The sequence below is a fragment of the Mesoplodon mirus genome (genome assembly GCF_964341445.2).
Source record: "Mesoplodon mirus genome assembly, chromosome: 12".
Classification (NCBI taxonomy): domain Eukaryota; kingdom Metazoa; phylum Chordata; class Mammalia; order Artiodactyla; family Ziphiidae; genus Mesoplodon; species Mesoplodon mirus.
Window position 1 is genome coordinate 90,379,097 of NC_138988.1, and position 16,815 is coordinate 90,395,911.

The 16,815-nt window shown below is 39.8% G+C and overlaps 1 protein-coding gene across 9 annotated transcripts in view; it reads right to left on the reverse strand.

Moving 5' to 3' along the window:
- CDKAL1 (CDKAL1 threonylcarbamoyladenosine tRNA methylthiotransferase) overlaps positions 1 to 16,815 on the reverse strand; it is a 669,277-nt gene that overhangs the window by 611,662 nt on the left and 40,800 nt on the right. Inside the window, exon 1 of one of the 9 annotated variants that reach the window (XM_082638083.1) lies at positions 13,851 to 14,820. The exons of the other annotated variants lie outside the window; for them this stretch is intronic. Coding sequence (XP_082494209.1) covers positions 13,851 to 13,905 — 55 coding nt within the window. The 5' untranslated portion in view covers positions 13,906 to 14,820. Of the gene's footprint in view, positions 1 to 13,850; positions 14,821 to 16,815 lie in introns of those variants that run through there. 9 annotated transcript variants of the gene reach the window in all.

The following is a 16,815-nucleotide window of genomic DNA, read 5'->3' on the forward strand; positions in this document are numbered from 1 at the left end:
GGAGAGAGAGGGATGGAAAACCCTAACCTGATTATTGCTTATTGGTCCTTTAATGAGCCTGGGCAGGAAGAGTGGGTAAAGAGGACACCAGACAAAAACACAACCGTAAGTAATTTCAAAGTCAAAACTACTAAAAAATAATAATCATAAAACCGTTCCAAGAGCCCAGGTGGAGGGAGAGTCACAGCACATACACTTGCCGCCCCCGCCGACACGCAGGGCCGTGAGGGACAAATAAGTGTCTCCCCAACCCCAGCAAGGCCTGTAGTGTATGCTATAGCCTCAGACATGCAGTGCAAAACTTTATTTCAGAACAGAGTCATAGACATGAAAAGGAACAGCTTACAAATGTCTAACAATTTTAAGAGTTATTTTACTGTACAAAATTGTCCTAAATCCTAGTCTGTGAAACATCATTCTTATAAAGGTTTTTGCCTCATTGTGAGAACACCTTTTCCAACCCTCAGCACGCTAGCTGCAATTGCAAACCACAAACACTAGTGGTTTAACAGCATTAAAAAAAAGCATATCGGACTTGCCTGGTGGCGCAGTGGTTGAGAGTCCGCCTGCCGATGCAGGGGACACGGGTTCGTGCCCCGGTCCGGGAGGATCCCACATGCCGCGGAGCGGCTGGGCCCGTGAGTCATGGCCGCTGAGCCTGCGCGTCCGGAGCCTGTGCTCCGCAACGGGAGAGGCCACGACAGTGAGAGGCCCGCGTACCGCAAAAAAAAAAAAAAAAGCATATCATGCAAATCTTTTTGAATAACTTAATCACGTGTTATTTATTTTTTTATAACGCATGACCCCTTGCTAAGAGTACGTAAAGACGCTAAATCATGTTCTTTCCTGATCTGGTTTCCCAAGGTAGCACTAGCTCCAATTGTTTGACTAAGCCACTTGTAAAGCACTTGACTGCAGGCAACTTCAGACATACTCTCATTTACTCCACGTCCACAAACTAAAAAATAATTGGCTTTCTCTCTACTGGTATCAGTCCTAGTTTTAACAGATAGTGCCATTAAATGAGGAAGGTATGGTACTGAATACAACTAATGACTAACCACATGCCAGCAACAAAATAGTGTTTTTGTCAGGGATGTAACACAATGGATTTTATTTATTTGTTTGTTTTTAGATGGAGTAAAACACAGTACAGTGCAGTTATATAAACTGATACCTACTTGGAACCAGGAACAAACCTAAAAAGTACTAAAAAAAGAAGATCTTCAATTTCTTAAATTTTTTAATTTCCTAAAGTATACAGAATATACCAAAGAAAACAAAAGTATACAATTGCCAGTATCACTCTCACAATCAAACAATGAGAATTATTTTTATTAGTTCAAGAACTTTTCAACGTTGGCCACAGGCTTTAGACATTACCAGAAGCAATGATATCATTTATATGACGAGCACTAAACTTCTCCGTTCTTCAGTAACCTTCTGTCTGTCCACATGGTGATATCTACTACACATACGTTAATTTATTTCAAGAACAACAGAACACACTTAGACTTCAAGTACTATGAGCTATCTATTAAGAGCTATTTCAGCATACCATTATTTAACATTCTTCATAATGCAATAGGCTTAAACAAAAGAATACATGCTGGCATTGAATGTATTCAACTCTATTCTTAGAACCACTGCCTTCTCAAGAAAAAAGGGTAGCCACCACCCCGTCATAATAACTCTGTTTTTATAGTGTTATTTAACTGTGCTTCGGGATCAGATGATTTTATTTGGGAAAGGGACTCTCTGAATCTTTCTTCTGTAATACCAACATTATGACTCCAAGTGTTATGTGATACAAAAATCTATCACAGATCATTTACAAGAATGTATAATTAACTGTTTAAAATATGTATTTAAAATTATGTAACTATTTTATTTATAAATATGGCCATTTCAACAAAAGAAGTGTGGGCATTTCAACAAAAAGTACATTAGTCAGAACAGGGAAAACACAAAACCTGGGTTAGACAGGCTACTCAGTCTATACTTCCCTTTTTATGTTAATTTGGTGACCAGAAGAAACTGAGATAACCTACGAACTACTTTCAGTTCTTCAGTTTTTGCTCTCTACCTAAGGAAAAAAGTCTTCATGTATTAACTTCAGAAAAAGCAACTATGAACACACAACCCATGTGATGAAGTATAAAGAATACTTGCCTATGAGTCAAAGTTCCAGGCACAATCCCTGCTCACTTACTAGCAGTGACCTTAAACAAACTACCTAAGTCCTTATATGCCTCAAGAATCTCCACCTTTAAAACGAGATTAATACCAAGTACCTCGCAGGATTTGTCAAGAGAAAAAGATGAGATAATATATGTAAAGCACCTGGCATAGAGTAAGGCAAAAAGAAGCCAAAGAAATAAAAACCTCATTTCATAAAAATCACACCAACAGCCAGAGTACCCTTCAAAACCGTAGTGGGAGCCACAGGGTTTTGCCATTTTCACCCTGAATTGAAATCGATTCTATGAAAAGTTTCATGAAAGTTAGCTTTTTGCTCTCCCATTTCTTACTCAACTTTTCTGCAGCATGTGTGGATCAACTCCTGCAGCCTGATAAATTCAACATACATGAAACAGATCTCAAATCAATAAGTAACAAACAGAAACATATCGTGAAGACAAGACCTTAGGAATACTGGGCTTTAAAAGCTGCTCTTTTGATTCTTTGCTTTTTTCATCCTGCATTTATTTACAAATGATTCTTTGTGCTCAGATAAACTCTACTTCTCTATCACCTTGAAATTCTATACATTCAGCCTCCCTTCGAACACAAACCTACAGAGAAAATCAGGTCAATCTTATCTGCCTTCTCTCTTCTCTATGTTCTACAATTTATAAAGAAAAACTCTGGACACACAGAAATCTTCAATAACAATGTATCCTGCCATGATTAAGAAGTGGTTATAATTGGCTAAAAACAGGCTCCCGGGCTTCCCTGGTGGCGCAGTGGTTGAGAGTCCACCTGCCGATGCAGGGGACACGGGTTCGTGCCCCGGTCCGGGAGGATCCCACATGCCGCGGAGTGGCTGGGCCCGTGAGCCATGGCCGCTGAGCCTGCGCGTCTGGAGCCTGTGCTCCGCAACGGGAGAGGCCACAACAGTGAGAGGCCCGCGTATCGCAAAAAAAAAAAAAAAAAAAAAAAAAAAAAAAAAAAAAAACAGGCTCCCAGTATGCAGAAAGGTTTACTTTTACTTTCTAAATAATCACTATGTTTTGTTCTGTTTAATCTTAGCCTATTAAATGTTACATGAATATGTGGTCTCAAACACTATACTAAAAGCTCCCACCTGAAACAACCACAAAAACATGCAAAATATATAAAACAATAGTTTTTAAGATACTGAACATCACACTGTGAAGGACAATGAATGACCCCTGAGAGAGGGGATACAAATGAGATGGGTTCTCAATTGCCCCAAGCTTATTGCCCTCACAGAGTTTCCAGTCTGAGTTGTATTTGACCAAGACAGTCCAGAGGAATCCAAATTAAGAGTTAAGGGTCTGGGGAAACCAAGGTTTGCTATGATTTGCAGGACAGAGAACTGGAAAGAAGAAAGCTGCAAAGCAAGAGAATTCCAGAGGTCTGCAGAAGGTGCTCTTCAAATACCCAGCTGAGTATTGATAAGTGCAAACATGTGAGGAAACAAGCCAAATTTAGGGAAAGAACAATCTCAAAAGCATGGAGGTAACAGTGCCCAAAGCTCACTCAGGGTTGGGAATAATGCCTGTCCTCTCCAGCCAGATGGAAAAACTTTATGATTCATGGGACACTGGGTAGAGTACACAGAAGGGTCTTGCCTCAGCACAGCCTTTGACCAAGCATGGCTCTGGTCATGCTCAAGAGGATCAAACTGCTTCCAAGTATCTTAACTGGATCCCATAACAAAGCTCAAGAATATTTACAGGAATACGAAAATACCCACATCCAACAAGGTAAAATTTACAATGTCTAGCATCTAATTAAAAATTACCAGGCATGCAAAAACTAAGAAAAATAAACCCATAATGAGGAGAAAAATCCACAAATCAAAACTGACCCAGAATTAACACAGACATCACAATTGGCAGACAGAAACATTAAAAAGTTATTATAACTATATTACATATGTTCAAGAAATTAAACATAGACCTGAAAAACCAAAACCAAAACCAAACCAAAAAAAAAAAAAAATTGAAGCTCTAGAGATTAAACCATCTCAGCAGCTCTGGGTTCTTTATCTGGCAGAGTGACTCAAACATTCATTCTTTTTATTTTTTTATTTTTGGCTGCAACACATGGCATGCAGGATCAAGTTCACTGACCAGGGACCGAACCCACGCCCCCTGCAGTGAAAGCACCAAGTCTTAACCACTGGACCGAGAGGGAAGTCCCCAAGCCTTCATTCTTAAAAGATCTGAGTCATTAATCATTCTGCCCTTTTTTGGCTGACATAGTTTTCCATTAACCTTTACTACTGTGAATAAAAATACTAAGAGGAACGCCCCCAAAATCCCCTGGATTCCAGATTTTGTCTCCTTGATGCCATAATATAACAGTAACCCAATTTCCCCTTGGTAATCAAGATCGATCACTCCGGCGAGTAAGTTAGCCTCTTTTTTCTCCGCCTGTTGGTTCAGTGGCACAAGGACCCCGAAATGGCCAAGTAGTAACTTCATATTCCAATTCAGTGGAGCCACTGCTGTTTCCCCTAGTGGAAACATTCTCCCCTTGGAGACTAAGATCTCCAAAATAGCAGAGCTCAGTATTCCCAAAACAGGTAGGTATAATAGAAATATAATAGAAATGCCACTCTCACTTCAATCCTTGATTCCCAGAGCCATGAATTCTAACTATGAGAGAGACAGAACCATATAATTCAAAGTATATATTGCATCCTGAAATGCAGAACCCCACCCTTTCATAGTACTGTCTCAACTGGTGCTGCAGTGGAGTATTCAGTAAGCCATTCCACCTTTCAATTAGGCAAGCCACTTTCAGGTAATAGGGTATGTGGCAAAACCAGTTAATTCCAAGGACAGGAGCCTATTCTACACCTATGTTGCCGTGGAATGAATGCTCTCATCAGAAGCAATGCAACACAGAATGCCATGACAGTGGATGAAGTATTCTGTGAACCCAGATGGTGGTGTTGGCAGAACCATTATAGATGAAAAGGCAAATTCATATGTAGAATATGTGAATATTCCAGTGAAGATAAATCTTTGTCCTCTCCATGATACAGGAGGTCCAGTATAATCAACCACCAGCAGATGGCTGGCTGGTTCCCTTGGAGAATGGTGCCATGTCAGAGACTCAATGGTAAATCTGCTGTTGGCATATTAGGCACTCAGCAATCCCATTAGCCAGGTCAGCCTTGTTATGAGAAAGTCCGAACTGTTGAACCATGAACGCTCCAGCCCTGCCAAAACAGCCACTTTTTCATAGGCCAACTGAGCAAGACCCAGGGTGGCCGGAGAAAGAGGCTAACTGACATCCACAGAATACATCGCTTTGTCCACCTCATTAGTAAGAGTCTTCTTTGCAGTAGATGCACTTCAGTGGGCATTCGAAAGGTTAACAATCTTCACAGTCTGAATATTCAGAGTGGTCCATCCACACACCTCTTCCCTAGACTTCCTTGTCACCAATCTTCAGATTCTGTTCCTTCTAGACAAAACATTAGCAACTGCCCATTAATCAATGTAGGTCTTTATCTCTGGTCATCTCCCACTCCAAACAGAGCAGGCAACAAAATATACTGCTCAAAGTTTGCCCACTGTAGGGACTTCCCTTCATCACCGTCATTCATGGTTAGTCTTGAGTGGGGCTTTAGTACTGCAGTGTCTACTTTTTTTTTTTTTTTTTTTGCGGTACGCAGGCCTCTCGCTGTTGTGGCCTCTCCCGTTGCGGAGCACAGGCTCCGGACGCGCAGGCTCAGCGGCCATGGCTCACGGGCCCAGCCGCTCCATGGCATGTGGGATCTTCCCGGACTGGGGCACGAACCCGTGTCCCCTGCATCGGCAGACAGACTCTCAACCACTGCGCCACCAGGGAAGCCCTGCAGTATCTACTTTTGAGTGAAAGCCAGCGTATCATGCGGACTCATCTGTAAACCAGGTTGAAGTTTTTTTCTTCTTTGCTCAACTGATCATAAGGAGGCCATAGGAATAGACTGAAAAAGCAGCAGCAACGAACAAAAGTTGGCACTGAAGACATCGGAGCCACCTACTCATACAACATACTTATACCTTCCATACCTGCCCAAATTTGGTCTGTTATATCCCACTTCCATTTGATAACAGATTGCTTTGGTTCATTCCCAATCTCTGGCCAAATGGGTTAGGCAAAACCCAATTCATGGTAGGAAGCTCAGGCCACATGGTCACGTGATACCTCATGATTACGTATTCAGTCTCAAGCAAGGCCCAATACAAGCCAGGAGCTATTTCTCCAAAGAATCATTATCTGCAGAAGAGGGCATAGATTTGCCTTCAAATTCTTGATGTCTGCACTGTGATTCTTACCAGTGTCTGCCAGAGGCAAATAATCAGGAGAAAAAAGGAAAAGTAGGAGGGAAAAAAATCATAGAATACAACCTTTGCTCACAGTACCCTCCCTGTTTCCAAACACAGTGGGAACAAATGGATGCCACTCCCTAAATCTATCCCCCGCCCCCCCCCCCCCCCCCGCTGAGACTTCATCACTATGACAGGACTATAGTCCCAAGCAATAAAGGAGACCCAGAGAAAAGATGGTCACTGAGTTTTTCTTCCTTGCCTTGAGAAACTGGGTGTGACCATTTTCTTCAGGTTAGAAAAGAACACAATAAACATGGCTAAAAGGAATTTGAGGTCAAGATGAGAAAGAAGCATCAAGTGCCTCACTGCTCCAAATCCAGCCCAGGTGACTGATATCCCAGGGTAATGACAGAACAAACAGATTAGGCTGCTGAATCCATCACTAATCTCTGAGAAATAAGGAAATATAGAAAGACAAAAGGTAGGTAAGTATTCCAATTTTCAAAGCTAAAGTAAATTGGGTAACATGTCCCTTTGCCATCAATCCTCAAAAGACTGTAAATAAGCCATTTTAAAGATGGTTTAAAACCACTTCCGAAAGAAATCACTAACCAGTGAGGGGAAGTCTGAAATCCTGAGGACCAAATAATGTCAAGCTAACCTCACTGCTCCCTTTCTAAGCGTTGGCAGACCTTCCTGAATGAACTCTGTACCACATGAAGGAGTCTCGCCTCTTAGAAGCTAAAGTGAGATCCAATAAGCTAACTTTCACATTATAATTGAAAAGAAAAGAAATTAAAACTCAGTGGTCATTGGATGTTAGAGCTGGAAAGGGCTTTGGATTTTTGCAAAGGTCTTCCCTTATACGACTGACATACAATGGGAAGCAGAATGGGATATGAGAGGAGTTCAAATCTGCGCTCCTGGGACTTCCCTGGCGGTGCAGTGGTTAAGAATCCGCCTGCCAATGCAGGGGACTCAGGTTCGATCCCTGGTCCGGGAAGATCCCACATGCCGTGGAGCAACTAAGCCCGTGTGCCACAACTACTGAGCCTGCGTTCTAGAGCCTGTGCTCTAGAGCCCGCGTGCTGCAACTACTGAAGCCCACGCGGCTAGAGCCCGTGCTCCGCAACAAGAGAAGTCACCACAGTTAGAAGCCCACGCACCGCAAGGACGAGTAGCCCCCGCTTGCCTCAACTAGAGAAAGCCCATGTGCAGCAACGAAGAAGACCCAATGCAGCCAAAAAAAAATCTGCGCTCCTACCCTCAGTAGATACTTATCTTTAGCAAATTACTTCATCTCTTTAAGACTTAAGTTCTGCATCTACAAAATAGTATAACAATGCTATCTACCTCACAGATCTCTTTTGAGGATTACATGCAAGTACATGTAAAGCTCTTTGCCCCGTGCCTCTCATATGGCAAGCCCTCAGTGTTACATTGGCTGCTGTTACTAACTGACTGTCAGCAGCCCTGGTCTGCAGCAGAACTGCCAAATAAACTTTTGCATTAGGTCTTCCTACCTCCTCTCTCGATCACACCTAACCATCTGGTAGCCCAATAATAATTCTGTATAACCAATAAACAAGTAAGGAGAGTAGCGAAGGAAAAGGTGCTGAGCTAAACAAATAAGACCTGGAATCCAACCTGCCACTAACTAGTTCCATAACTTGGCACACGTCCTCCATTTCTCTATGCGCCTCGGTTTTCTTAGCTATATTATTACATGTGACAGCTGAGTGCCGTCAAGAGTCCCTTCCTCCGTTACAATTCTACCGTGCAATAAGCACAAAGCAAACTTGTAAGCTCTGTGTTATTAGTCTACCTGTGCCTGATGCTCCCAGATTTTTGCTTATGTCATCATCTTCATCCCCATCAACTACCGGCTCACTACCAGAGAAGCTCTGAGCACTCCCACTTCTCCAAGGACAAATTTAAATCAATTCTCAGGGTTTTTCTTTTCCTTCCATTTATTAAACCCAAAATTTTAATCACCATTTACCATTCTCTCTCCAAAAAAATGTTTGCTCAAACTTAATAAATTAATGTTTGAGAAGAGCAAGTATTTATTATCTAAAAGAAAAACTAACCATCATTATGAGATATTTATTAGATGGACCCCAAGTAGTGCTACCCCCAAGTGATCAATGGCATTGGATTAACCCACATTAACTCAAAATTAAACAAGTTGCCACCATTTGCATTTAATTACATGTTTCTGCTCTTTCTCAGAGGTACTGAGCCTTCTATAATCATGTACAAAGCATTCATCAATAGCACAGGTTTTCTCAGAAATCTGACCTAAGTGTGGGCCACAGGAGGAGCAAGTCAGGAAGAAAACCGGAGATTTAGCAATGCCATCCAAGGGAAACTGCCAGTTCCCTCAAGGGATCCAGGATCAATCTGACTAAGAGCATGACTGTTTATCATTCAGCACACCCACCACAGAATTTGGGAACAAAAAAACATACCAGGTTTCATAGAGGCATGCCTCACTTTACGTAACACACATCCTAATCTAATATTGTACATAAAGTGAATTTTTACAAATCTAGTATTTTAAATACACTAAGGGGTGCACACTAGCCAGAAATAATGTACAAATAATGCTACAAAATATTTTACATTTATATACCCATCCATTCAGGCTTTTTTGGACATCATTAGATTTGTTCAAGGCAGCCAAAACTTTATAATTAAAAGTAAATATATTGACTATTATGCAATTACCATCTTATTAAAAACTTATTTTAGGGGCTTCCCTGGTGGCGCAGTGGTTGAGAGTCCGCCTGCTGATGCAGGGGACACGGGTTCGTGCCCCGGTCCGGGAGGATCCCACATGCCGCGGAGCAGCTGGGCCCGTGAGCCATGGCCGCTGAGCCTGTGCATCCGGAGCCTGTGCTCCGCAATGGGAGAGGCCACAACAGTGAGAGGCCCGCGTACCACAAAACAAAAAACAAAAAAAAAAAAACTTATTTTAAAAGGCACAGAGACTATTCATAATAAAAGGAGAAAAATTTTAATAAAATTGCATTACTTAAGGACTGAGGTTTGTTTAGGCACTACCTCGAAAGTGATATCATCCTGAGGTCCTACAGAGGATAATGACTTCAGTGAAATTGATAGGATCAAACTGTTCAAATACAGAGGCCTATTCCATGGCCTGACACCCTTACCAATATATTTACAGTAGGTTTAACAGATGGAGAAAGGTAAAATAAGAGGTGTGATTTTCCTCTGCCTTTGCAAATCTCAGGCAATCACTGTTCTAAGAAGTAATCAACCTTTGTAAATAGCCAGGAACTTCCTCTGAAAAGATTTATAAAAGCTCGCTGCCTGCAGTAAATCATTACACGTGCATACACTCATTCAATATTTAATAAAAAGAATCACCGTCTCTACACAACAACAACAAAAAAGACCAAATGCTTGCGAAGTTGTCAGTTAACACCAGACATAAAGGAAGAGCCAATATAAAGTGAACAAAATTAGTGTAATTTCTTTCAAAATTATAAAGCACATCAAGCCACAGCACCCCTCTCCTGAACGATCTGCCTACCAAGATCCACACAGAGAGGATTTGACACAGCACAGATTCTAGGATTTGAGACACGCTATCCACCATTTCCAGTATGAAAAGACAAAAACTGTCAGACATGTTTCTGACATTGTGACATGATACCACAGCTAATTTCCAGAAAAGATTGTCAGTAAACCAAATGTGCTCAGATTAGTTTTTCATCATGACAGTCAGAGCTGCACATGCTACATAAATAAGGAGTTAACATTTTGCTCACTATACCTTAAGCTATCTAGAAGACCAATTTTATGCAAATTTCCATCAACTGTAAATGGAGTTGGGTTAATAATCATAGGTCTAGATTCAATATTCAAATTAGATTTGAATACCTGAGACGGAGTTATCCTGAGAACACTGCCTGTCACAGTACCTTTTTATTTGGTACATACACACTATAGTCTTTCATATCCACAGCATTTGAACTCTTAACAATATACAAAGCTGAATGAGCAGAATCACTATGCAAATTTTACCAAAAACTCCTTTGAGAAACACAAATAAAAAATACAGGTGGTAATATTTGTATAAAGCACACAGTGTTTGCATGACTGAGTAAGTTTGCATAGGATGGGTCAAACAGAAACAGTTCCAGAAAGGGTAGGTCCTCTCCAGGAACTTTCTATTCTGAAGACGAAGCAAACACGTACACTCAACCTGAAATAACAGGGGAGCAGGGTGATACACACAACTGAATGAACTGATTTCCAAGTATAACAATACTGTGACTTTGTTCTTTCCAAGTTATCATCTAACATTTATTATCTATTACCTTATATGTCTGGATTTCTACCTTTTTTAATGTGGCAAAGACATGTATTTGTTTGCATTTTTGAAACTATGGAAGGATACACAGAAACTAATCAATGTTTTCACCTGGAGAGGATATGCGACCAGAGCAAATAAGGAATTCAGATAGGAACATACCTTTGCCTGTGAATCTTTTTATGTCTTAGGTATTTTAAACCATGTAAAGATATAAATCATACTAGAGATTAAATTAAGAAAAATGTAAATAAAATGATGTGACAATACCCCGCAGTAGCAGGAAATACCTTTTTATTAACTGCAGAAGTCAAAGGTGGAATTTTAACATTCCAACAGACTGCAATTGATTTAGGTAGACTTAAAAGCATTAAAGATATTTTACAATTATAGTTTTATCATTTAAAAAACTCAGTAAGTTCTTTTGTTATATACAAAAGCCCCAGAGAATAAAAGCAGAAATGCCAATGTTTAAGTGTATGAAAAATAAATGTCCCCTTTCATCTTCCTGAGGCAGAAATCTTATAGCATGTAGTAAATCTGTTTTAATTACCTTTATTCTCAGTGCTAAAAACTAATTAATTATTAAGAGTTAATAAAATGAGCTGTTTGAAATGTTTAATTTGATTCTAGTTTCATATGTATATTTTAATGAACACAGCAGACATTTCTCAGTGGGCCACCATTTATGAATTTAAAACATGCGTCTATGCTTGTGACAGGAGGTCAAGTCATTAATGACTTGCTTCAGCAAGATGTGTCAGACACACAGCACGTGCCATCCTTAATGTAGAAGTTCAAACGTAATCTCTCTTCAAAAATGGCTGTAACCTATTTTTCAGTCATCACTGTACAGCCCTCAAAATCAATATTAAGCTCAGTAAGCTGAGGTTTCAGTTTAGAAACAATTTTGCCTTCTGGGGCAAAGAAAATCAGTATGTGACATTAGCAAAAGCAAATTCTGCTACAAAACTAGCCCACACCACAGCCTTCCCTAGGTTCCAGATTACTCCAATGCTTTTTGTAGCTGTAACCATTACAAATGTAAGAATTTAAGGAAATTCAACTTCAGCTTTCTAACAGTACCTCTGAAACTCATTTAATCCTTTAATGCCTTTACGGTTCTATGTGGCCCCCATGCCAGCACTAAAACAAAAGGACTGTGATTCATACTGCAGGCACCACAGTGTCTGCACCGTAACTCCAGCGGTCATAACCACCTCACAACAGATATTACTGGACAGAGAGGAGGAACGGTAGATGGGAGATAAAGGAGGGGGGAAATGTTGGCCCAGCACTCACATCCTCACACTCCCTGGTGAAAGTATAATGATCCCCACCATGTTTCTCTCACAGCCGGCAATTAAGCAACATTTATTTCAATTCTGTCTAAACCCCTGAATCCCAAAAGCATTACTCTTTCTGGAAACTCTCTAGATAACCATTTAGCAGTGAAACATTACAACAGATTCAGGAAAAAGGAAAACAGATATCAGGCAGGGTTTTCAAGAGACAAAAATACTAATACTACAACTACCAGTAATAAAGTTGTGGCGCCCTCCTCTGCCTGCAGGTCACTGTAGATCATTTACATGTGCGTCTCTATGCCTCATGATGCCTTTTATCAGGTACAACATAATACAATCTTCATTTTAGAGATGAAAACTTAGACGTGAAGTAGAGTAAGCTGCGAGAGTCGCATAACTCTTCAAGGACAAAGCAAGAATTCATACACAGGTCTATTAAGACTAATAATAAAGACAACAACAATAATCGTGGCAGCAGCTGCCTATTACTATAGGATTGTTTCCTCTCAATACACTTTGATGCACTTCTCAGTGTCCCAAATATTTTCATCTAAATTCATGTATTATTCATGACAACCATATAGAATAGGTACTACCACCCTATTTAAAGATGAGAAAACTGGGTACAGAGAGGGTAAACAACTTATTCAAGGTGACACGTTAAATACGTAATGAAGTGGCTCTTGGACTTAGGCAGCCTGTTGCCATGACACACTCTTACCTGCTTTCCTAGACCACCCCTCGGAACGTCTAAAATAACACAATGCGATTCTACAGTCAACGACTAACTCTGTAAAACTCTAAAACAGGGCTTCCCTGGTGGCGCAGTGGTTGAGAGTCCACCTGCAGGTGCAGGGGACGCGGGTTCGTGCCCCGGTCCGGGAAGATCCCACATGCCGCGGAGCGGCTGGGCCCGTGAGCCGTGGCCGCTGAGCCTGCGCGTCCGGAGCCTGTGCTCCGCAACGGGAGAGGCCACGACACTGAGAGGCCCGCGTACCGCAAAAACAAACAAAAAAAACTGTAAAACATAAATTTGGGCTTCATTCTTAAAATTTCACTGAAATAAGAGAAAATCACCTAATAAAATAATTTTATAAGTATTTTTTGTGGTATATTCTTTTTCTGAAATTCAGTCTCACTGATGTGAACTGGGAAGCTCTCTATTTTCCTAAAGAATGGAGAGGCAAGTAATGAATAATTTTCTAATCAAACAAGGAGTATTATAGGATCCTGGAATGTTCCATGAGAATACCTGCCAAAGGAAACTTGAGAAACAATAATTATTAATTACAGAATTAAAGAAACAAAAACTCTCTTACAAAGAGAGTTTCGACTGGCTTTCAATTTCACTGGCTTTCAGTAAGAGTAGCAATTACATCTAAAATCAAACAGGAAGCAATATGAAACTAGAATGTGTGTGTGTGTGTAATACTAAGTATAAAGGAGTAAGCAGAAGCAAACCCATCAATGAAGTAAAAGCCCAACATAAATATATATAAGATATTAGATACATGTAATTTAACAGCTCTGATTAATGCTATTTACCCTGAACATTCAAAACATATGAATCCAAAAACAAAAGGCAAAGCAAATTTCTCAGTGCAGGAGAGTAGATATTCGTGAGACAAAAAGACCACCAAAAATTTCACGTAGGGCTACCTGAATGAAAAAATAACAAGATACCTTCTTTGTAGTGAGAGTTTTCATATTGTTCCCTGGACCAAGGCCTTTGATTCATATAAAACCACAAAAGAAAATCCCGTGTCGTAAGATTTCAGATTTCAAAAAAGTGTATAATCCTATAAAACAAAAATGGATAGTAGCTAGACTCAAGACATCTTGATTAATTGAGCTTTCTAGTCTAGACAAGGAAAACAACAGCTTGTTTTTAGGGCTGTTATACCTACAACAGAGGCAGCAATAGCATGTAAAATAGACAAAAATATTTTAAAAGGTCTCTTTCTATCTCAAGAGACTACCTTAGTAGAGAAGTGCAGTTTGAAAACAATAAACAAAGTTCAAAGCCTAATTTTACTAATTTTGCCTCTGAACTTCTGAAAGACTGCCAAAGAGACCTAAGCAAAAGGGGAAAAAAATGTTTTAGTGAAAAAAATCCACCACTGAGCCACCGAAGGTAGGAGTGCTAGAGGGAAAAACTGAAATAGAAAGAAAACTTCAAAGAGATTCCATAATGGAAGATGCCTGACTCTTGACTGCCTCATCTCAGAGATTAAAGAAGATTTTTAAAGCTGTTCCATGGACACAGAGATCAAACATTTATAAATGTTTATAATTTTACAAGTCCTAAATTCAAAGGTGGGCTCAAAGAAATAAGAGTAACACAGGCAGCTAGGAGGAAAGATGAGTTTTCTTGGGTGAGGGAGGGATGCTGAAGGTGACTTTGAGGAATATACTCTTTGGGTTGGAGAAAAGAAAGTATTTTTGAAACACTCATCCATCACCCAGAACACCTAAGTGAACCACAACATGCTTGGAAAAGGGTACTAAGACTGCCTCAGTTTATTTATACTCGATTTTAAAAAGCATTAAATTCATCAAGTATTCACGTAGTCTCTATTCTGCAGTAACCCAAGATTATCTTGTAAACCTAGTTAGCACTTCTCTTTTGCAATGAAAATCTTAACAGTTCAGATTTGTAATTTTTGAAAGTTCACAGACAACTGATGAATTTTACTGTCCCGGTGAGCTTTCTATAGAACCCAATCCCATAATGAGAAAAAGAGGAGAGAGGTGGGGGAAAAAAAAATTAATAATCCCTATCAACAACAGCTTGGAGCCGGTCAGCTACTAGGAGGAATGATCACTATAGGTGCTGATGGAATCAAATAGACACTTCTCTTAATATATTTTTATATGTCAATCTCTTAATTATTCAATAATCAATATACCATTTAAAACGCTAATAGAAAAAGCTGAACTTGAACTTTTCATTATTTTGCTCTATTTCTAATCAGTGGACACCACTATAGCACATACAGTGAGTTCCCTGAAGGAAGCAGGAACATCTTATTAATCTTCTTTGTACCAGCAGGGCTCAGCACAGTGCCCACCACACAACAGAGCCTGTGTACTCATCTGAGTTGCCTAAATGTCAGCATTGTTGAAAACAAGGTAAAACTAAAATATTGATTAAGTCACAAAATTTTAACCTCTCTTCTAAAATAAGACAATTTTCTATTCATTCCTTAAGGCCTAATTCAAATTTCACTGTTCTATGAAGGTAGTCCTAGTCCTGAGGCTGAAGTCATTACTCATTCCTTTGTATCTATAAGAAGCCTTCATTCATAAGTCAACAAGAGTTTATCACCTTGACTCCAATTACTTATTCATTAACTAAGTAAGTTAATGAAGTTGGCTGAGTGCCAACAACTGTTCTAGGCTCTGGGGCTACAACTGTATCGGGACATGAGGGCCCCTGCTCTCACAGAACTTATATTCTAGTGAGGAAGACACAGATCACAACCAAATAAGTCTAACAGGTGGCGATCATTACTCAAAGGAAATATAGAAGATTAGAGGTAGAGAGAAGGGAAGGATGTTATTTTATATAGGGGAGTCATGGAAAGACTCTCTGACAAGGTACTATTTATTTGAACAAAGCCTGAAATGTAAGATCAGAACAAGTAGATACCTGGAGGAAGAACATTCCTCACAGAGGGAACAACAAGTGTGAGCACATACTTGGTGTGTTCAAAGAAAAAATTAGGATGACAGTGGTAGTAGGAGATGAAATCAGAGAAATAAAAAGGGTTCAGTTCACCTAACACCTCAAAAGTCATGATAAAAACTTTGGCTTTTACTCATGTAGCTATTGATATTTAAATTCATTGAAATTAAATAAAATTTAAAGTTCAGTTCTTTGGTTGCACTAACTAGATTTCAAGTGCTGAATAGCCACATCTGGCCAATGGCTACCGTATTAGACAATGTTTTAACCATATCAGACAATGTACAACAGAATATTTCCATTATTGCAGAAAGTTTTATTGGACAGCATTGTGAAATTTGAGCCGAAGAGTCAAATAAGATGGTATTCAAAGAACCTCTGACTGCTGTGTGGAAAACAGATTGTGCAGGTGAAGGCAAGGAGATGAATCAGGCAACTACTATAATCTAGGTAAAAAAAAAAATGACACTGATTTAGAGCAAGATGGTAGTCTCGGTGGGGGTGATAAAAATGGTAGGACTCTGGACGTCTTCAAGGTAGAGCCATCAGGATTTGCTGATAGATTCAATGTGGGGGGTGAAAACAGGAGTAGTTAGCCTTGATTCCAAAATTTTGGGCCCAAGTAACTGAAAGGACATAGGTAGATTCTTTGTACTGAAATAGGAAGACTGTGGAGGAGCAGATTTGTGGGGGAGATTAGGAGTTTTAAACATGTTAAATAGACACGTTTATTAAAAATCCAAGGTCAAATGATATAAAGCAGAGAGTCCAGGGTTCAAAGGCAAGATTAGATTCAGAAATATATATTAGGGAAGTGTCAGCATATAGAGAGTACTTAAAAGCTGGGGCGCTCTATAAAATTCCAAATGAGTACAGGTGGGAAAGTAAAACAAAGTACCTTGGAGACACTCCAACATTTAGATATCATAATAATGAGGATGAATCAACAAAGATGACTGA